The 21,193-nt window shown below is 52.7% G+C and overlaps 1 protein-coding gene across 3 annotated transcripts in view; it reads left to right on the top strand.

Annotated features, from left to right (window-relative positions):
- LOC149372195 (uncharacterized) overlaps positions 1–21,193 on the top strand; it is a 203,570-nt gene that overhangs the window by 71,281 nt on the left and 111,096 nt on the right. Inside the window, exon 1 of one of the 3 annotated variants that reach the window (XM_089566597.1) lies at positions 1,154–1,689. The exons of the other annotated variants lie outside the window; for them this stretch is intronic. Coding sequence (XP_089422723.1) covers positions 1,619–1,689 — 71 coding nt within the window. The 5' untranslated portion in view covers positions 1,154–1,618. Of the gene's footprint in view, positions 1–1,153; positions 1,690–21,193 lie in introns of those variants that run through there. 3 annotated transcript variants of the gene reach the window in all.

The raw sequence follows: 21,193 nt of genomic DNA on the forward strand, positions 1-21,193 counted from the left end.
GAGAGAGAGACGTAAAAGGGCGCCGATGAACGCGCTTGACGAGGAAGAGGATTGAGAGGAAAGCCTGTCAGGAAATCAGCAAAGCAGAAGCAGCAGCAGCAGCGGCGGCGCGCGATTGCTGCGGGAGCGCACACCGGAGGGCGAAGTAGCAAGCCTGTTGCTCTCTGCGAGCGAAGAGCGCACGACGGAGGCCATGACGTCACGTAGCGTCACGCGAGTGACGTCTGGCGCGCGCCCCTCTGGGTCGCGCGCATGCGTGATCTGCTCTGTTTACCGGAGCGCCATCTCTCTCCGTTTCACCGCGCTTTCGGTTTTGCTTGTCTCCGTTGGCTCGCGCGTTGTCGCTGTCGTCTGCTACGGCCGTTGCTGGCGCGGCGCGCCGACGGGTTTTTCGAGACAACGCGCGGAGGGGCCGTCGCGTCTTCGTGCAAGGTTGCTACCCTCCCCCGCCCAGGGCGGCGCCCCGGGAGCTCATTGGTGTCATCTTCGTGGTTATACGCTTGCGGTGGATTGTGCGGCACTTCCTTGCAAGAAGATGTAACTCGGTGGTGGTGTTGCGGCACGTGTTTGTGTGTGTGCAGTCGCGTGTCTTTCTACCGTCTAGTGCAGCCGTGTTACCTGCGGCTGCTCTCACGATTTGAGTGTGGGACGTTGCGGCGAGTGACCTTGGAGCAGCGAGGGCAGCTGACCGGAGTTCGACGACAGGCTCTGCCGAGGCCGCCGCTGCTGCTGTGCGCGAAACGAAGCTTCGCCCGCTGTGCGATAAGCAGCGCTGTCCTTCTCCCCGAGCGGGCGAGCGAGCACGCGCGCAGGCACGCACGCACACGACTCGCATTTTGTATTTTGCGCTCCGTCCCGACCCCTCCGTTTCGCGAGTTTCTCAGAGGCCGCCCGGTTTCCGCGCGTGGCAGCAGCCGGCCAGCAGCGAGCCTTCGGATCGCACCGGCGGAGAGAGGGAGAGCGCAGCTCCTCGCAGTGTGGCGGCGCACAGTCGCAGTGTGGCGGCGTGCGTCCAGTTTTCGGGAAGTCGTCATCATCGCCGGCGGTGACGTCGTCGCTCCTCGGCTGCTCCCGGCGGCGGTCGATGTTCGGTCTCTCCCCCTCGCTGCCCTCAGCGCCCCTTCTCTGGAATATTCCCAGTCGGGAACGCGTACGGGTGTGTGAGTGACGGCCCGAGGAACCGCTCTGCTGCGCTCTCTTCGGCTGTCGCCCCAGCGTCGCTAGCCTCGGACCGCGGTGGTCGTCGTCGCCCTCGGTGCTGGAGTTTCTCTCGTGGAGAAGAAAAAAAAATTGCCCCGGAGAGCGAATCCGTGCTATTGTGCCGCTGCCGGGTGACCCGCTTCTCGGCGGCGGACTCCGCGGTGCTCCTCTCGTGTCGCCTTGCGCCGTGCCCCGGCCGAGGTCGGTCTGTGTTTTTGTGGTGGTTGGTGATTTGTGTGCACGCGCGCGCCCGATCGGTGGCTGGCTCGGATTACGTCGCACGACGCCGGCGCGGCTGTTGGCAGACGGCGTTGTTTGTTTGTTTTTCGTCGATCGTGCGCGTGGCTTCTCTGCACCCGACGCCTGCGCCGACTGATGATTTGCCTCGGAGCCCGGTCTGGTGCTCCGGCCGGTGACCATGGCCTGTAACGTGACGTCATCCTGGGGATACAGCCATTTTGACCCGTTGTGGAACGCCAGTGCATCCAGGTCTGCTTTATGACTCGCTCTTTTTTGTATTTGATTACTTGCCGTGCACTAATCTCTCTGCGTGATACCATAACAATTTGCTTTTGTGTCGGGGCGAAACGTATGACTCACCGCGAAACACTGCAATGCTTCTAGAAAACTAGCCTGGTCGTAGATACGTCAGCGCGCCTGTGTTGGGAGCGTGTGTGTTTTGTTTGCCACTTTTTCCCGTAAACGCGCTTGCGTGCACGTGACATAGGCGTGCTACGCGTGTGCCCGTGGCGGGCTGCAGTGAGCGACGGAGCTCTCCGCTCGAAAGCGAACTGGTGCCCGCACTGGATTTAAAATACAGTTTTATGACCCTTGGGTGCGCCTTTCAAATTTCCTTTTGTCGCAACGGCAAAAGGACAAGAGCAGTAGTCCAGGTGTTGTGTTCACAGTACTTTATTTCTCCGTACTCGAGCGATGTTTTGTGTTTGTTGCTCGACAACTGAAAACTTTCGCTTAAGTTGTCGGGCGGGTGACATCAGTTGCAGATATTTTTACTCCTTAGTACTGTTCCTCTGTTACGGCTGTCGCCTGGAATAGATGTCCTTAGAAATAGCCTGCGATAGATTCCCGCCAATCGTAGGCCGGCCTCGATTCCCGAAGCCCTTGATGAACACCGATGCAGTGCACGTTTGACGCTGGCGCGGGTTACCGGCGGCGAACTGCTGGCAAGTAGCTGTTAGGAGCAGCCTGCTGAAGGGGAGCGGAGGTTATCGCCCAGTTTTCGTGTCAGCTGTGAGCAGCTATTGCCCGCGTTCGTCGCAGCGGCTGCTGCTTGTTGCTGAAATGCGGCTGCTCGCTTCCACTTGCCTGTGTGCGTGCTTGTTCGCAGCGGTATCTCTCCTGGTGCGGTTCGATGCCTAAGGACACCCGCGGTCGTGACGTCTTGTTATGTGCGCCTGGGGAAGGCGACGAGAAGTGTTTACACGCCGCGGCAGCGCAGACGACAGATGCAGGGCAGGGCCTGAAAACAAGGGGGGGGGGGAGTGACGTTGAGGTTTCCAGATAAAAGCGCGCCGAGGAACTGACAAGACGCGGCTGCAGGACGTCGCTTGTCTTACGTTTACTTCGAGCGAGTGCTCGGTTTGTGTAGAGATAATGACTGGCAGACCCTTGTGTTCGTGGAGAGGGCATGCGCTGTTTTCTTGGAGCGGGCGCTGCCGGCGGTTCTCCCTTAGCTGTAACCAGCTGGGATTTGCTGCTGTTTCCAAATTAGAGGTGTTTCGTTGTGAGAGGACATAAAAGCAAATGGCCAGAGTGAATAGGTAGAATAATCGTCTGTAGAAAGCAGGGCAGGTCACGGATATTAAATGCTCTCCGCCCTCGCTAGAGCGTTGTGTGTGCGTGTGTCGCGATCTACTAGTAAAATCCGGTGCAGGCAGAACAGTTTAGTTTTCGTCCGCGCCTTGGTGCTTGGTTTTATTGGGACGTCCTTTAGTGAACCCTTCGCTATCTTTTATTACCGGCCGTCAGACCGTTGGTTGGTTTATTTGCCGGTAGATGATGCGATAATTTGTGGGCTTCTGTAACAGTCTGTTGGTCCCGAGTTTTTGATGATTGACCTTGATGACTTTCTTCTTTGATCTTTGAAAGCTTCCGTCTGTGGTGGGGTCTGCAACTGGCGTTATGAAAATGCTCTGACCCCAGCGGTTCTTGGTCCTTTGTAAACATTTTGAGACTCTCTCCTACGCCTTGTGCAGTGTTCCGTTAAATGCAGTAGAAAGTGTCAGCGAATTGAGATCACCTCTTCGAATCCCACGCTTCTCGTGAAAAAAGCCGAGTAAATTGGCCTGAACGCACCGGAAAAGTGCCGAGCTGTATCCGAGAACGATACACTCTGAAGGACGTTTTTCCTGTGGTTCGCGGTCGTTCAGAAACGTTTCAGTCGATCAATACCTTGCTCTGAGCGCTCAATTCCTCAATAAATTTTCACTCGTTCTCAGTTTCCTTTTTCTATGCCCGAAGCCCAGTGAACTTTTAGGCCATGCATTAGCATGCTTCGGAATTTGCCACTGGACAAACCGTGCTACTTGCGGTCAGCGCCTCGTTGGAATCCGCCTCGTCATGTCCGGGACCTTTTTTCTGTTTAAAATGTTGAAGTAGACACCTGCAGAAGCCATAACGTCAGGCTCTTTTGACAGGTGTCAGAAATGGCTGTAGGGAGTGGGCTTTTCTTCTTCATCTCTCCGGGCAGGTGGCGGTTCACGCTTTAACCCGATTTGCAAAGTCTGTCCCGGGGACAACTTTTTCTGGCAATGCGGCAGAGGATAGGCAGGAAGGGGAGAGAGACAGGCCTTTGTCCCCATACCGTGGATGATGGGTGGGGACTAAGGCCCCTCTCCTGCCTAGCCTCTGCTGCATTGCCAGAAAAAGTTGTCCACATCTATGAACCTTTTCCGACCCTTGTGAAAACCGGTTTTCTGGGATGCAGGGAGGCACCCTGCACCCGCCAGGCACCGCCACCGTCGAGGCTGCGTTCAGCTCCCCCGCGCGGCCAGTTCGTCGTCCCTGTCAGGAAGGCTCGCCCCGCGACTTCGAAGGGATGGCGTCTGCTAGCGGCTGCCGCTGTTCGTAGGGGCGGGATTTCGACCTATTCATTCGTGAGGCTGAAAAATTCTTTCGAGGAGCGAACGTCAGGAAAGGAACGAAGATTTTTGAAGCAGGCCATGTACACAACGTGAAAGAGGCGGTATCTTGAGACGGGAGCGAAGTAGCAGCCCGGTGCACTGTTCAGACAAGCATCCCTGCGCCACCGAAAACCACCAAATTAACGCTAAGAAATATTTGTATCTGGCGCCTGTTACCGCTGAACTCTCACTCATTTTTTTTTTATGTAGCTATATTCCAGTAGACAGCTTGTTACCGCAAGCTGTAGTTGCAAGGCAGGCATCGCAGGCAAATGTAAATGCGCTGCTACCGTTGCCGTGTTTTTGGAGCGGTGTGAAACGCTCTGCAAAACGAGCCAACCGCAAGCCTGGAGCGTTCCTGCATTTAAAAAAACTTACCCTAAACTTTCAAAGACGGCCAGGCGGCATAACATTGAAGGTAATTAGAAAAGTCCAGTTTTTGAGCGAGCGGCGCAAACTTGACTTCATAACATTCTCGTCTGCCGCACCTTCGGTGTTCGATGTGAAATGCCCTGTTCAAACTACGCCTTGAAATGATGTACCCATGGCGTAATCTGCCGCTCATGTTTTCTAATTTTTCCAGCAACTGCCAGGTCCTTGTCGTTGCAACACGTGTGTCAGTGTTTTGATGATATGACATGTCCAATGAACGAGCTTTTGCAAGCAGCAAAGGATGCAAGCTGCGGCGAAGCGCCTGTGCGCACTGAAACTCCTGCGGAAAACATAAAACTTTTTGACTGGGATTGTGCAAAAAAGGAGCATCCCAGCTATTTCATGCAGGATTCTTGCAGAAAGCGTGTGCTCAAAAAGCGGGATTTCATTGCAAGCTTTGTTTGATTTCTACACATTCAGTACAAGTACCCTAAATTTTCGACATTAGCATTGTACTAAATTATCACCCAGTCGTTCAGATGTGGAGGCAAAGATTTATCAGGAACATGTTGCCGTTGCCCCTGAAAACGTGCCTTTACTGTCGAAAAAGACGCTGGACGACAAGGCGCAGTGGAAGCGAGAAAGGATTCCGCGCATAACTGGAAGTAAGGTAAACGATTCTTTACTGCGCAAAATTCGGGCTTCTTCCTCAGGCGTGACTGCGGGAGAGTTATGCGTGGCTTTTTAATACCACATATTGTTTACAGCCATGCATGAGTCAAGTAAGCTTCTGCACGGGTTTGACCACTGCTAGACCAGAAACAGCGCGTGCGTGTTGCCCGTCGCGAAGGGCGGGCAGTCTCCCAATGTCGCCTCGGAAATCCACAAAACCTTGTCCCAGGCGAGTTTATATACGCATTATTGCATCCTGTAACACAGCAGTGTGTCCTGCTGTTGTTATGTGCCATTTTTTGCTCGGTAAGGATGCCCAAAACTGCTTCGGGACGGCGCGCGCAGCACAGCGGGAGCTGTCGGACTGCTCCCGCCTTCCTGACAGGGACGCGCGCGCCGCCGCCAGTGGCGCGCGCGTCGCGCTGGAGTTAGATGCGCAGGGTGCCTTGGCCACGGTCCGCGCAGGCATACTGTACTGTTGCGTACTGTATTAATCCGCGAGCCAGTCTCAAACGGGAACGAAATCGACTCTTTATTCTTTTACTTTATCGAACAAGTCAGGTGTTAATATTTTATGGCCTTTTTTCTTGTGATTAGCGTCATGGAAGAATTCTGTGCTGCGGTCCTGCATGTGGGCGGAGGTTCACTGCAGACTCAAGTTGTATCCGGCTACGCGAGCACAGCCCAATATGGCGGCGTCCATCGACGCTTTTTGAAAAGGTGTATACGACTGTTTCGTGTTGACCTAGGCGGGCGACGAGTCGGAATGCTGTGTTAAAACTTCCAGCGACAAAATTTTAAAAGTGTCATGGCCAGGCAAATACGTGATCACTGATGTTTAAAAGGCGGCACGCAGTTTTATTATTTACACCTTTTCACTCGTGGCAGTTTTGTTTCAAATACTCCGTTTACTAGGTGACGAAGGTGACGGTATTGTTATGCCGTAAAGTCTTGAGTCCTAACCGATTCACTGTTGAGATCAGGCACGTAGGCAGGATTTTTTTTTCGGCAGGGGCGCAGGGTAATTTCCTGTAATTAGAGTGGGAGGGAGGCGGCGGTTAGGTAAGTACATTTACGACAAATCACGCCCCCCCCCCCCCCCCCCCCCCCGCCCTATGGGCACGTGCTTGGCCGAGGCATAATCGAAACCTAACCCAATCCCCGCCCCGGCTAGTTAACATTGTGGTTGCCAGGCATACAACCGCGCTACTTTCGGAAGAACGTAACTGAGTGCGGACGTTGTTTGCTCTCTATTTTCTGCAGCCTCAGTATTGCGGTGACACGTTTCGACATTTCTTATCGTTATTACTACTGTTAACTTTCGGAAGTGACCGGCCTCGCAACACTGTGCGTCTCAGCTTTATTGCTTCAGCTGGAGCTCTTCCAACTGGACGGATGGATGATAATGGCTTTACCCTTTGTACCGGGCGGTAGCTTTCGCCACCTAGCCTATACTTCCCCCATTGTTAAAGGTGCACTGAAGAGGAATCTGAACTCGTCTTTTTGCCGCGGGAACTCGGTCTACACGTTCCTAGCATTCTTAGAAACTGCGACTTATTGCCCGGTGTGGCCGATTTCCCTAATTAAATCGAATTAACGTCCGGCTCCCGCCTTTATTTTTTGAATTCTGCCTCGTACGGTGGGCGGAGTCGACCTACGCGGGGAATGCCCTTCACCCAGTCCCGTGGCGGCTTGCCGCTCTGCCATCGGCGGAGTAATACGTAGTAGTCCGTAGAAGCAAATAGTCCGCGCGTATTTTATTTCTGCGGGATTATTTTGCGGTTATATAATCTGCAAATGAAACTATTTATTCACGGAAACCTAAAAAACAAAATGAAGCGAAAGCAAAGCCTCCACGGAGCTGGCTGAAAGGCACTCCCCGCGTCGGTCGACTCCGCCCACCGTACGAGGCAGAATTCAAAAAAAAAAAAAAAAGGAGGGAGCCGGACGTTAATTCGATTTAATTAGGGAAATCGGCCACACAGGGCAATAAATCGAAGGTTCTAAAATGCTCGGAACGTGTTGATTGAGTTCCCGCGGCAAAAAGAAGAGTTCAGATTCCTCTTCAGTGCACCTTTAATTTATTTTTCTTTTCCCTTCATTTCCCGTTCGCTCTTACAATGTCTAATCTGTCTATCCTTTTCCCCTCGAAATTCACCCCTGCCTTGATTTCCGCCACCAATCCCCCAACCTCCCCTTCGTCAATGTCACGCTTTTCCCATCCACTCGCCCGTCCTCCCCAGTAAATCCCAGCGCTATCTCTATGGCCGTTGCTGCCCCCTCTGGGAGGGCTGGGCGGAGTTCTGCGCACCTCAGAACCAAGTGCTCTATGGTCTCCGTTTCCGTTTTACAAGCAAAGCACAAAATATCCACTTCTTCAAATTTGGACCTATACGTTTTTGTTCTCAGTGAACTGCCCCGCGAATTATGTGTTCACTGTGGCCAGCACAAAAGAGTGACCGCGTTTTGATCGATGACCCGAGGGCCACTGTTTTAATTCCACGCTTCATTTTATATGTAAATAAACAGTCGTAAAAATTTGTGCTATTCTACCAAAGTAAACGACCCCTAAAAATCGCGCACTTAATAGAATGCCATATTTCCCATCTGTGTGTTTCGCATCCCTCTCGTATGTTCGGTTCATAGTCGCCAAAACTTTGCTGGTTGTTCAGTAGAATTTTGTTCTGTAAACCTTTGTGTGCCGATCTCCATAGTTCTCTTTTAAAGCAAGGCCACAGCTCAGACTGCGCTGCCAGACTTTCAACGGCCGCTGGCTTCTAAACTTACGTCATGCCTGCTAAGGCGCCTAACATCGTTGCAAACCGAAAGCAAAAAAAAAAAAAAACACCAGCAGTATACATCATAAATTTCGAGCTCATTTCATTGTGAAATTTTTTCTAACTGGCGCGACAAGCCTCTCGCGAGCCTTCAGCCCTGACAGTAGTGCTAGGGAAGGGCGGTGTGCGGCGCGGGTGATGGTTCGGAAAATGTTATTGCCTTTTCCGGCTAATTCGGAGAGATGTTTGTTGTGCTGGCGTCGTGGATTTTTCTTTCCTTTAGTTTTTTTTTTCTTGTGGACAGGCCAGAGCATTAAGTTCGGTATACGAAGCATCATCATGATAAGTAGGCAAGGCAGGAGCTTTCATTCCGTCAAGCGCCTCATACATACCAGTCAGCGCTGTGTATGAGAGTGTGCCAAAAAGTAGTTCGCCATACAAGCAGAGGGAACACAGGCCGTTGCGACGATTCTTAGCTACCATGGCTGGCAACCTCCTGCACGTAGTTTTACCCCTTACCACATTTTCGTCCTGCAACTCATATAGACGTCAAGAAGTAGGAATGGCACGGGGTGGCATGATACGCGGCTGGCAGGGCGAACTGCTCTGACTGCATCCGCACCTATAATGCAGTTCACGCTCAATGAAAATTATAGTAGGAGAGCGCACTCGGCGCCTGACAGCTTCAACCGTGGTTCCCACTAGTAGCACTTAGTTTTATACGTACAGCTCTTCGTTTTTGTCCGCACACTCACCGATGCTTCGAGAAGAACGAATTATACTTGGCGGGGTAATATTATTGTTTTTGCGGGCGCACTACTTCAGCAGCGTTGACCGCTGTGTATGAAACTGAGTATAGGTGGCGTCTGCTACTTTAGTTTCTGCCTGTTGACGCCCTGGTACTGCTTCTTCGGTCATGTCTACGTTGTTCTATGAGCAGTCAGTGCTTAGTCGCTACTCTCGTCGGCTCGTGTCCGGCCTCGACCGCCCCAGAGGTTTGTTGAGCACTTGGTGCTTTGCGGCTACTCTGGTCGGCTGTCACTGCTTCTTCGTCATGGTCGTGTCTACGTTGTTTCATGAGCACTCCGTTCTTCGCCGCTACTCTGGTCGGCTTGTGTCCCGGCCGCCCCAACTGTTGTGGCAGACTCTGGGGACTCTAGGCGATTGGAGGAGGAGGGGACGGACGGAGCGGGTGGCGCGAAGTGAGCGGTCGCGGCGTGGTGGCCCCTTTGTTTGCTCTCCGTCGGCCATTCAACTGGTCGGTCGGTGGCCCGGCTGTACCACCACCACCGCTGGCCGCGGCGGTCTGGACGAAATCGATCCCTCCGCGCGGCGGCGCATTTACGTCAGTGGCCTCTTTCTTCATCTTGCCCTCGGGCGGCTCTTCTCCCCGTGGAGCCGAGAAGAAAGCTCTTCGCGACGCTTTTCGCCCTCCCCGTGTGTGGCTTGAAGAGCGAGTGTATTGAGAAGTGACGGCGTGGGTTGACTGGCGTCGCCAGAACAAGAGCTTGCAGTTAGTGCGATCTGCCTTCTCGGCATGGGCAGTACTTGGGTTCTTTTCCTGTGTTAAAGCGAGGGCGTGTTCCAGTACCGCGCCGTATTCGGTGGTCTTGTCCATAATTGTAAGCAGTCAGAAAAGCGCTACAGAGACTGTTGTGGGCAGTAGCAGCGCTTGTTTTTTGCCCCTCTGCCTGTGGACGCCCGTTTATCGTTTTGGTCTGTTTGCGGCAGTGATGTGTCCTCTGTGCAAGCGGAGATAGGCGTGTTGCGGCAGAGATTAAGCCTTCAACACGCAGGCGGCTTTAATTTCCTGTCATTCTGTGAGCTGAGTGCGCGAACATGTGCTCTCGACTTTAGGTGCATGGCCGGGTGTTAATTGTAACCACGATGTCGCCGTGGTTGTGCTTAGTTTCGTTTTGCGAGCGAGGTGCGTGTTTGAATACTCGTTCCGTGGTGGGAGGCCGGAAATTTCGGTGTGGGTGGTACAGCGCGCTGGCGTGGAGGGGGTTACAGCTTCTCATAAGCATGCTTTCATCGTTGGCTTAGCTTTTTGCACACGTAACGTTTTCAGGGAACTGTCACTTCTCTTTCCTAGAAATTGGGTGGGAAGAGCTGTTTTTGTTTTCTGGTTGGACTACATATTTCAGATTGCACACCAGAACCACCGCATAGTCGGCTTAATAGCGCTTTTAACGTTTTCGCAACCCGAACGGGGAAAGGTCACTGGCTACGTATGGTCGTGAGTGACGTCGCGTTGTCGTCTTTGATTCTCGGAAAATGACTGCCGGAGGGTTCGTCGGCATGCCTCGTCATCCAGAGGCTGCTTGAAATGAGCGCGCCGAGTTGCGGGAACAATGCAGGCATTTGCACAGTTGTGCTTTCATTTTGATCGATGATTCCCGGACGCCTCGGATGTGCGAGACGGCTGTGCGCCGCCATTAACAGCGGCATCTGCGCAGTGTGTGATCATGTAGCATATATATTTTTTTCTAACTATTATCATGCTGCGCTTACGCAGAAATGCATTCGTTACCTCCCATTTTCCATGCTTTATTGCGATTTCGGGGCTTTGTTATTGGTTTAGGGTAAGAAATGTTCACAACCTTGTGTACATGTGAATCTTGTTGGGCAGCTCGTGCGATTTAATATTTAAAGATCGTCGGCCCCGGAACGCGCCAAGCGTGCTTAAAGGGCCACTGCCCAGGGTCCGGACATTTTTGAAAAACAAGCCCACTGCATAGATGAGGCATCGAAGATAACCTCTGCAAAATACTAGAGCCATGCGCGCCCCGAAAAGCTGCGAAAATTCAAATCAAAGCCCGTTCGTTCTTTCCTTCCTTCAAAAACGGGCCCGGCCCACTACTCTGCACCCCGCTGACGTCAAGGGGGGCTACTTTCGCTAAAGGCACTCCATTGGTGCATCGTTCTGACTGACGGGAGAAGGTTGGGCGTAGCCTTGGCGTCGCGTCGTCTGCACAAGGCTTTCCGCAGCGCCTTCTGTTCTGGCTCATGCCTACAAACCCGCATGAAGGAACAAAAAAAAAACTGCGGAGGGAGCGTGAGGCGACAGCCTTGAACCCTAGCCATAAAAAGTAAAAAAATAGTAAAACTGAGGGAGTTGGTTCGCCCCCTCCCCCCCCCCCCCCCCCCCCGCCGTGATCACGTCACGAGACGCTCTGCGTGCGCGCTCCCTTCTCAGTTTCTTTTCTTCTATGCGAGCCCCCCCAAAACAAGGTTTTAATTAGTAGTGCAGCAGAGCCTTTCCCTCGCTCGCCCACTCGACCGCTCCGCACACACACCGCTTATCTTTCGTGCATCTTGCGTACGCCTTGACTCCAATGAATGACATATGCTTTGGAGCGGAGAAAAGACACAAACACACAGAACACAAACACGCATGGAGAAAAGCAAACGGGCGGTTGCCGGGTCCGCGCTTCGCCGTGTGTTTCGAACACAACAGACTTCCGCCCCTCCGCTCGTGAAACGGTGGGGAGGCCTAAAAGAAAATGAAAAGGTGGCTCGTTAACTGGGAATGACAAACAGATGTATGAAAGGATGCGCTCTCTAACAAGTCTAGGTGGTCGAGCCGATCGCGCCTCTCGATCGTTCAGTGTACGGAGAAAATGCAAAAACCAAGAAAAGAATTCTATTGAAGGCGGGCCATGACGTCGCCCTGTGACGCACTCCACAGACACCACGCCTCCGGCTTCCACCGGAGAAGGAAGGGGTGATTTTGCCTTGCCGAGCCTACTCGACGAGGAGCGGGAGAGAAGAATTTCGAGGAGGGAATGGAAGCAGAGGAGGCTCGCTCAAAGAGAGGTAGAGAGTGTCTGCTCCGCTGGGGTGGGCACGTGCCCTTTAAGTCACAGTCCGTGGGCGGGCAGCGTGTGGCTTGCAACTGGCTGGGCGAGGCATTTTCCTGTTTCGCACCACGCGGTAGCTATATAGCCCAGGCGTCCGCATCCCGCTAAGCGCAACCTTCTGAGCGTGTTTAACGTCGTATCTCCTTCCGTGCGCGGTCGTGAAGCGGTAAAATCGCTCTCATAACGGCGGAACCGGACGCGGCGCTCACATATAGAGTTCAGCGAGATTACATCGCGTTAGATTACGGCGCACTGAGACTCGCAAGGGAGGTTAAACGCAGTCGGAGAAACGTCTGCGCAGCGTGCGTTGCATCGGTAATGGGATGCAGTAAAGTGCACCGTGTTTCGTCCTTTTTGTGTGTGGTTGGTTACGCAACCGCTTGGAACTCTGTTGCTTCTCTGTTAGACTGATTGGCCGATTGTGACCTGGTAGCCGTATAAGCCCCTTTCCAGCTAACCAGTACGTCTGGTGTTTTACGTCGGGAAAACGAGTCCGCAAGCCTGTCGGTGTTGGCGCGAGGCCGGTGGTTCTTGCGCCCCGTGTTTTTTTTTTGCCTGCATCGAAAATCTATAAAAAATACTGGGAAAGTATATATTCAACTAAGATAACACTCGTTCATCAAAAGAGAAGCGCCGACGAGGGAAGATTAGCGGCAGCGCTTAGGGTTAGCGTTTTAAAATGCGTAACGCAGTGCGTTGTTAAGACTTAATGCGATGGGCTGCGCTCGGACTAGTTTTATTTTTTAGAGCGCAGCTCTTTGGCGTCCGTTCCTGGGTTTCGCGTCGTCGTCGGCCTCGTAACCAGCTCCGCCCCCAATGTCATGCTTTTCAATTGGTCGAAATGCTCGTGACGTCACAGTGCGCGAATTTCAAATGGGGCCAATTGTACTTTGGCTAGTAACCATGCAACCAATCAAAGGGATCGTATAGTGATGCTGCAACTAAGTTGGACTGAGTTTAGTTAATTGCTTTTATTAATCAATTAGCCTAATTAATATAGAGGAGAATGAAGAGGTCAGAAGAAAAGAAAAGACGCGCGCCGCAGCGACAACAGCGTCCGCGGAAGGAGACGCTGCTGAAAAAAAACATAAGTACGAAGCCGCGTTCCCTCCACCACCACGCACTTCCCCACTCAGTAAGACGTTGCTCGTTTCATATACGTTGTGTCGAACATCCTAGACAGTTCCAACAATTGACAGGTTAATGACAGAACACGATGGATAGAAATACAATAATATAAATATGAAATAGCCTAATTAACCTTTCTAGTTAGACCGCATAAATCAATAAAACCGAGAACGAAATTGGTCGAGTTGGGGAATCGAACCAGGGTCTCCGGAGTGCGATACGAGCACGCTAGCCACTCCGTAATGCCAGCTGAATGGTTTGGAATGAACAAAGGCGCGTCTAGCTAATACGGCGTCTTCGTTCACTCCCATCTTCCCCCTTTCCCTTACGGCGAGGTGCAGGTGTCCACCCAGATATGCGAGAGAGATACATTTCCTTTCCTCAAAAAAAAAAATAAATTTACCGTCCAGCAAGGCGTACAGCCGAATTGGCGATGGCGTTCTGTGGACTCCCTGGCAGCGTTGCAAGACGCTGTCGCGTTCCACTCTTACAGGCGAAGCTTAACATGTTAACCACACATCAGTAACACACGCAGTCAGCCAATGGACGCGTCATTCGCTGGCAGCACTTGATTCATCATTCACAACCACATTCGTGACAGAATGCTGTACTAAGGCTTTCGCCTTGCACCACTTTAGTCGCCAAAGTGACTCCTAATTTTTGTTTGTGTCGGCATCGGCGGCGTTGTTTGGCACGTCACATGAAGTTGGCGAACTGTGCGCCGCAAAGTTGCCCAACGGCTTGCTGGTAGTAGCTGCCTACTTCGCCCCTACCGCACTCACGAAAGACGTCGTGCACTTCCTGCAACTCGCATTAACCGTCCATCGATCCACACCGATGTTAGTAGTGGGGGACTTTAATGTTGACATAAAGACAAACAGCAATTTCCTAACGGGAGAACATCCCGTTCCTCTCGCTCGTAACGCGTCCCACGGCTGTGACAACCTCGCGAGGCACTTGTATAGATCTCGTCTTTGAGAATCAAGCATTGGTGTACCAAGTCGAACATATATCAGTCTATTTCTCCGACCACAAAGCTTCCTTCATGACTGTCAAGAACTGTTAGTGGAGTCTTTGTTAAAGGAATACGTGTGAAAAATAAAAAAAAAATTCTGCGATAGCGCATACATGTGTTGCTCGATTTCTTTGCCTCAATCTATCGAAAAGGTGAAACAGCTTATTTGCTGCGCTCAAATTTCGCATTAGGAAGTAACGTAATCGTCGGTAATTTTTTTAAAGAATTAACGTAACACACCAAGTAGAGTTCTGTGCGTAGCCATCACAATCAACACCTGGTGGTCGAAACACCGTCGCGCAGGCAGGCAGGCGGAACGGCTGGCGCACGCTGTTTCCGGCGCTTCCTCCGCTACTCGCGGACCGAGCAGGAAGTCGCCGCCGCGCCCCTGTCTGTCACAGATGCCGTGCGGGGGCTGCGCGCTCCTTTGTCGACCGATAGCCGCTCTTCCTTTCATTCGTGCACGGCTTCTATTTCTGTCTTCGTGCGGCCGGCCCCGCGTCGGTCTAGGCCGTGCTTGTTTGCGGGGATGGACAGCACCTTAGCGGGGTACTATGACCGCCCCTGGTTTGTTGTTGTTCGGGCCTGTCCGCTCTTGCGCTGGGATAAGCCCGCCGTTCTGATATGTAGAGCGGACTGCTCTGCACTGGCGCTATTCGAGGCCTGCTGGGACGCTCTTGGGGCCGCGCGCGGTTAGCACCCACGCTGCTTGCATCCGGAGGCGATGGATGACCGCTTCCGTTGGCTCGATGTTCACGATTGGCCGGAAACTGTCCCACCCTGTAGCTGTAGCTGCGTTAAGGAACAGAAAGAGCCCTGCGGGGATTAGGGAACGGGCCAGGACTAATGATATTCGAGTGGAAATCGTCAGGGAAGCTCAGTGAGGGAGCCAGTTTGCACTTTGTAACCGATAGAGTCTGCAGTCTGAATCTGCGTAGCATTGTAGCTAGAAGCCGCCACTCCGCAGGTAGCAAGCAGGTCGCGTCGGATGGACACTGCAGCCGAGCCTCGATTTGTTACCCGTGCAGTTCACTGTCGCAGGTCGGTCTGGAAATTGGAATGTTTGCCTCACTCAAATATGTACGAACCGTGCGAGAGAGAAAGAGGCTTCAGTGAATAAAGGAGAGGCCTGCCTGGTTATGCGCCTAGCATGCTACTCCAGATGAGGGTGAAAGAAGAGGGTGAAAAAGAGAGAAAAAGGGAAAAAAGAACGCTGGCATCAAGCATACTCAACACTCACGCTTTCGCAAACACACAATTATCAAAGTATGTCCACTAAGCCCATGTCCCTTAGAAAAACTAAGAATGCTTTTGCCCCTCGCGCAGCCGAAGTCGCATCACTCCAGGGTCCAAGCACATGCTCCAGGCCGAACCCTGGGCTTACAACACAGCTTATGGCTAAGGCGATTAAAATAAAAAGCCGGCACAGTTATTGAAAAGGTTTAGTTTGCCTGTGATTTCGCGTGTGGTTTCCCGCTTCTGCACTTTATCCATCGAAGTTCGCTGTGTAGGCTGGGGGTTAAACAAACCAACGAAGAAAGCAACAAAAGAACGGTATTAGGGCGTTCGTTTTCAGCTTGATTCACACTGACAGACCCATGTGGTGGGAGCGGATGGAGGAAATCGCCGTTTCTCATCGCATTCTTCGACAAACTGACTTCCGCTTGTATACGTGGGAAGCGCGCGATAGCTTAAGCACCGAGATATATCTGGTTCCGCGTCATGGTAATTGCGTTCTATATCGAGAGCCCATATCGTGGCGGTTCATTCGGCGTTGAAAGCCGAGGTCGCCCGCCAGCTGCGTGCGCTAAGCCCCGGGCAACAAAGGCCAGCGCGCGGCGGTCATTAGCGGCGCTGAAGACCCGCAACCTTTGCCTCGACCCACCGATGATGGAGTTGGCCTCCGCGGAAGCTTTCAGCGCACTACCTTGATAACTCTGTCTTGCAAAACGTCGGCCGCACCAACCAAGGTAGCCAGTAGCATCCCTCTTCATTCGCTTCGAAGTAAGTCGCCGCGTTTCAAGTTCCGCGCTTTAGCCAGACGGCAAGACATTGTGTGCGCCCGTCGGATTAATGAATTCGACCCGCAGTTCTATAATGCTCGGGAGCTTACGTGTTTTGTGAACGTTAAGGCGCGCGAGCGAGCGATATTACGACGCATTTGCTTCTCGTGCCGCTTCTGTTGTCTTTGAGACACCTCAGCCTGCCTCGACCTTGTGGTGACCTTGAGCGCTCCTCTCTTGCCCAGCTAGTTGCCGTAACCGATGCGCCCACTAATGGTGCGAATCGCGTTTGACGGCTGTGGTCTCTGTTTTCCTCGTCTTGGTTCGTTTTTTTTTCTTTATTTTCATTGAGCCACTTAACACAAACTGAGAGTGGATGTCTGAAAAGTTTGGTCATTTGCTTGTGCGTTACCGTGGTTGTTTTTACTCGTGCGTTCCCGCCCCAGCCACTGTCTAACGGTCGAGCTTCGAAAATACGAGAAAGATAGGAAAAGTACTGCGGACTGGTACGAGATATAGAGAGAGACATTAGGGCTGCATGGTGTGCCCCTTGGGATCTGGCCACGCGGCTTCCGTGCCTCCGCGGCTTTCCAGGTAAGGCTTGAGGTGGCCTTCGGCTTCGGCTTTTCTTGAAGTGTTTAAAAAAAAGGACCCTGGAAGCCGTTGGTGTCTTACGGATACGACTCCACGAGCCATCTAGTGGAAAAGGAGGGCCTCTAGTGGTTTCCCTTTGAAAGCAGTGCTTGCCGTTAGACGTTGTCCGGCATTATATAGCGCTGAAGAGGGAACAAACGGAGCGTCTTCCCCACAGGTTGGGTTCCACGCACTCGCGTCAGGTCGCTTCGCCCGTCGTGATAAAAAGCTTCCCGGGAGCGCCTCTTTTCGAGTTGTTCCTGCGTGTCGCGAATGGTAGATGGCGGCAGAAGAAACGAGAGGTGGTGTCGCACAGCGTCGCGATCGAGGCGGTGTCGTGGCGGCGAGGGCCCCTCTTGCGTCTATGCTGCACGCCCGGGGCGTCGCCGCCGTCGTCACAGTGGGCGCACTCCTCTCCCAGCGCGCGTTATGCATGCTGGCGTGCTCGAGAGAGCGCTCCTCCGCCCGTGTCCCCTTGCGCGCGCAGCCGTGTCAGTAGGTCAGTCGTGGCCCCCTCCGCCGCCAACCACCACTCCTCTTCGGCGTCGCGCTCCCTTCGCTGGGGCGGCCTCGCCGGCGTGCTTTTGTTTTCCTCTTTTTTATTATTTCGCCCGCTGATTTCTTCCTTCGCTCTTTCTTTCATTCGCGGCACAATGGCGGCGCTTCTCTTTCTGTCGCGCTTTTTCCACTGCCCGGGCATCCGTCAAAGGGGAGCCGCTGGAGACGCCCCGAGATCGGCAGTTGCTTTCTATCTTTCTTTCGCTTCTTTTTTTGCTGCTCGCCACCGACGCCGAGGAGTGCCTTTTGGAGGACGTCGCCGCGATCCTCTCGCTCGCTGGCTCGCCATCGCCGCGCTCCGTGACGTTGTGGCTTGGCGGCGCTGCGCAGTGTTGTGTACGCGCGCGCGACGTCCTTCTGAAAGTCGGCCACTTCGCGCGGCGGCGGCCCTTTCTTTTCAAACCCTGTCTGTCTCCGCCGCCGTCGTTGTCGGCCGACTGACTGATGGCTGCCGGAGCGCGGTTTATTCTTTTTTTTTTTTTGCTCCCCCTCCTCCTCCCGATATTGCGCGTCCTTCCTTGCAGTGCGATTGAGACGTGAGTGCGACCGGTGTTGGTGCGACTCGCTTCTGGCGGTCGCGTGTATCCCTCAACTCGCGTATATCACCGTCCTCAACGCGCAAGTAGGCGAACGACGCACTCGTGTTCTGCGTTTCACCGGCTTACTTGCTGCCTTTGTCGTCCTAGTCTACAGTCTCCGAGGAACTTGACCCGGACGCAAGGGAGAGCTTGATAGCTGTCTTGTGCAGCGTGAAATAATCGAACGACGGGCACGGATGGATTCGGAAATAAGACGGAACGTATATACGCCTTCCCGCAGTTTATTGACTCTGGAACGGTGGCTGCTGGTGCGCCCGATTCGATCACAAGAGCGATTACGCTTTTTACCTTGTATCCCCGCGCTTACAGTCCCTCTACGGCAGGGAGGTCGCAAGGCCTCCACAAGACAAGCTTTGGTGGAACGGAATAGAAAGACTACCGAGTTGGCTTAAAATGGCTGAGAAGTGAAAGGGATGCAATAGAAGTTGGCCTTTTTTTTTTTAATAGGCGCTATTTTTCTCGCGTTCAACGCGGAACTTATGTATGCGCCGTGCGTCGACTTCCGCTGCCGACAAATTGGGTGACGCGGTGTGGCTCGATTAGGCGCGCGCGCCTTGTATGTCATCGGGAAATTGAAGCTGGGTGTTTCCAGGACAAACGGAGAGGCATGTCCTGTTTAGAGAGCCTCAACACTCTCACATTTAGGCTGGGCCTTAGGTGCATACTTAATGCTGCATTATTAAAAAAAAGTATTGTCGTGCGTAGCCATGATTTTAGCTCTAACTTAGCGGTATCTTAATCTCTCTCTCTCTGGACACTCTATTTAAAAATTTCAAAGCTTGTGACGCAATGGCTCACACATCGGGTTAACATACATTATATGTTTTCAGCGTATCATGTTCGCAGCTTGCGTGTGCCTCGCTTCTCGTCCCGTGCCTCGTCGCGAGCAGTCCGAAGAAGGGCAGATGTCGACGAACGAGTCTGCGATAGCCCCTAGTCCCGTGAATGTCGAGATATTTTGAAATTTAGAACAGGGACGCGACAAGTGTCGACTTGCTGTCGTGTCCTGCAGCGTCTGAATCAGTGCACCTCGGATGGCAGTCTCGGTAAAGAGAGGTCATGACCGGCCGTTTCTTTTTGTTTTTTGTCTAATTTATTCTGGAGGCAGCTATCATTCTGCATAGAACGACCAAAGGGCTTTTGCCTGTAGAACGAAACACCGTGTCGGGTAACGAATACGCGGTTTGTAGATTCCCCCTCTACATTAAAAAAAAAAAAAAATCGAGCTGGTTCTCGTCACTAGTTTTGGTTTCAGTTTTCCTCAAACGTGCCCTCGGCGTGATGTTTGTGGTACGCTTGGTTTTTGTCGCTTTTTCTTGAGTCGCGCAAGGTTCGATCACTCCGTCGCTCCTGCGACGTGTCTCGTGTTTTCTTGTCTCGTGCCCGTCATGGCGTTTTACGTGCTTTTGACGATTTATGCGTCTCTTTTGTGGCATCGCACTGGTGTCGATGTCAGTTGGTTTGAGGCCTCTGTGCTCCGTTGCGGTGTGTGCACCCCTCTAAAAATGCAACGTAAGCCAACTAGTCCCATCTTGCAGCCCAGCTACGTCGAAAGCGAATGCGCGTCGCAAAACAAATAGGAACAAAATATTAGATTTTCAGTTATATACTGCGCGCTGGCGGATTCTCTGTCGTGATTTCGTGATAAGCACGCAGTGTTTGGAAAGAAAAAAAGAAAGCACCGAAAATTTGGGGGTGTTCGCTGTTTATACGTGTGATCTCTCGCGATCCCACAAAGCTTGGTGGAAGGGTTACGTAGCGCTGATATTGAGAGATTTAGCATACCGGAGACGTAGTAGCGGATACCTGTACCGGTTTTAAGTGCGCCTTTCGCGCATGCGCAGTGCTCCTACCCCGCCGCGCGCTTCCAACTGCGCATGCGCAGCTCCCGTACGTAAAACTGGTGTACGTCTCCGCTAGTATATCTCCAGTATGATAAATCTTTCGTACCTCAAAGCTGTGGCAGACAGACAGGCAGCGAGAGGAGTCGAGGCATGTCCGGCCGGCGCAGCGACGTTGCCGCAGAACCGGATCCGCCGTTTTCTCCGCCGCCGCCGCATACGTGACGCCCGCCGAGGGTGCGCGCCCAGTTCGCGGCCAAGGAACGTCCTTGGCGGGGGGGAGCGCGGCCGCATTTCTGGAGCGGGCACCGCCGGGAGTCATCGACGTTTGTCGTCGCCGTCTCGGGGCGCGGTTGGTCTTGGCGCCGCCGCCGGCGTCACTAGCGGTGCGAGCGACGCTAATAAGCGCCCGCTCTCGTGCTGATTAACAGCAGCTGGACGGATTGGCGGCTGAGTAGCGTTGCAGGCGTAAGCAGAGCAGTTAAAAAAAGGAAAGAAACCTGTATTGTTTCCAACCGCGCTAATCTTGTTTTGATTGTAGTCGTCAGTGCTTCATGTATAACTCATTATAAGCGGGCAGACTAAATGAAGGCTACTCGGTGGTCTGGGTTGTTTAAGGCGCTTGAATGAAGAGTTAGGCGTTCCGTCTATGTGTGACACGCCCTCTAAGAGCGTAAGTTGCTGAGCTAGTTGATGCATAATGCACAGAAGGTGGAACCAGTGAGCACGGACGCTGGAAAGAAGTAGCGACATGGTAAGAACATGGGTCATTGCAACTCGGAAAAGTATAAATGTATACGGGAATTCCAGGTGGAAGATTTCTTTTTCAATACTTAAGGGTAGAAGTGGGGGGCATGGCGCACGTAGCAACGGAACCCACTACCATCTTGCGTTGCGTACTGTGTTCTGACATGCCAGCTAACCTATGTGACATGCGCGCTCTACTCGTTTTAGTTTTCGTGGACATTTCGATGGGGGTAAATGTAATGCGCCTTGAGAAAGTTACCCTACGTAGTCCTAACGCAGGAGGGCAAGTGCTATAGTCTGATCGATGTATTAGTGTTTGAACATGCCCATAAGGAAAGAGAAGCCAAGCGCTGCTGACAGCTGCAATTTTATTAACAGATGCAACGAATACACGCATCCGCTGCAGATGACTTGGGCAGATTGCAAAGAAAGTAGTAGTGCCAGAGGAGGAGCCGCAAATTCATTCCCAGTCTGCGGTTGACTCAAAGCTATAGCCGGCCCCCAGCCGTTTCGGACTAGTGTCTATATGGGTGGGTAGTCTAAAATGAATGACCGTTTCTGCCGGAGTGATCTGCGCAGTAGTTAGCGCGAAAAGCGAAGCCATGTGGCTTTCAGCGCCAGGAAGTCAGATTCTGCAACTTT

Source organism: Amblyomma mixtum, chromosome 1 (genome assembly GCF_055824585.1).
Source record: "Amblyomma mixtum isolate Tamu chromosome 1, ASM5582458v1, whole genome shotgun sequence".
NCBI classification, from domain to species: domain Eukaryota; kingdom Metazoa; phylum Arthropoda; class Arachnida; order Ixodida; family Ixodidae; genus Amblyomma; species Amblyomma mixtum.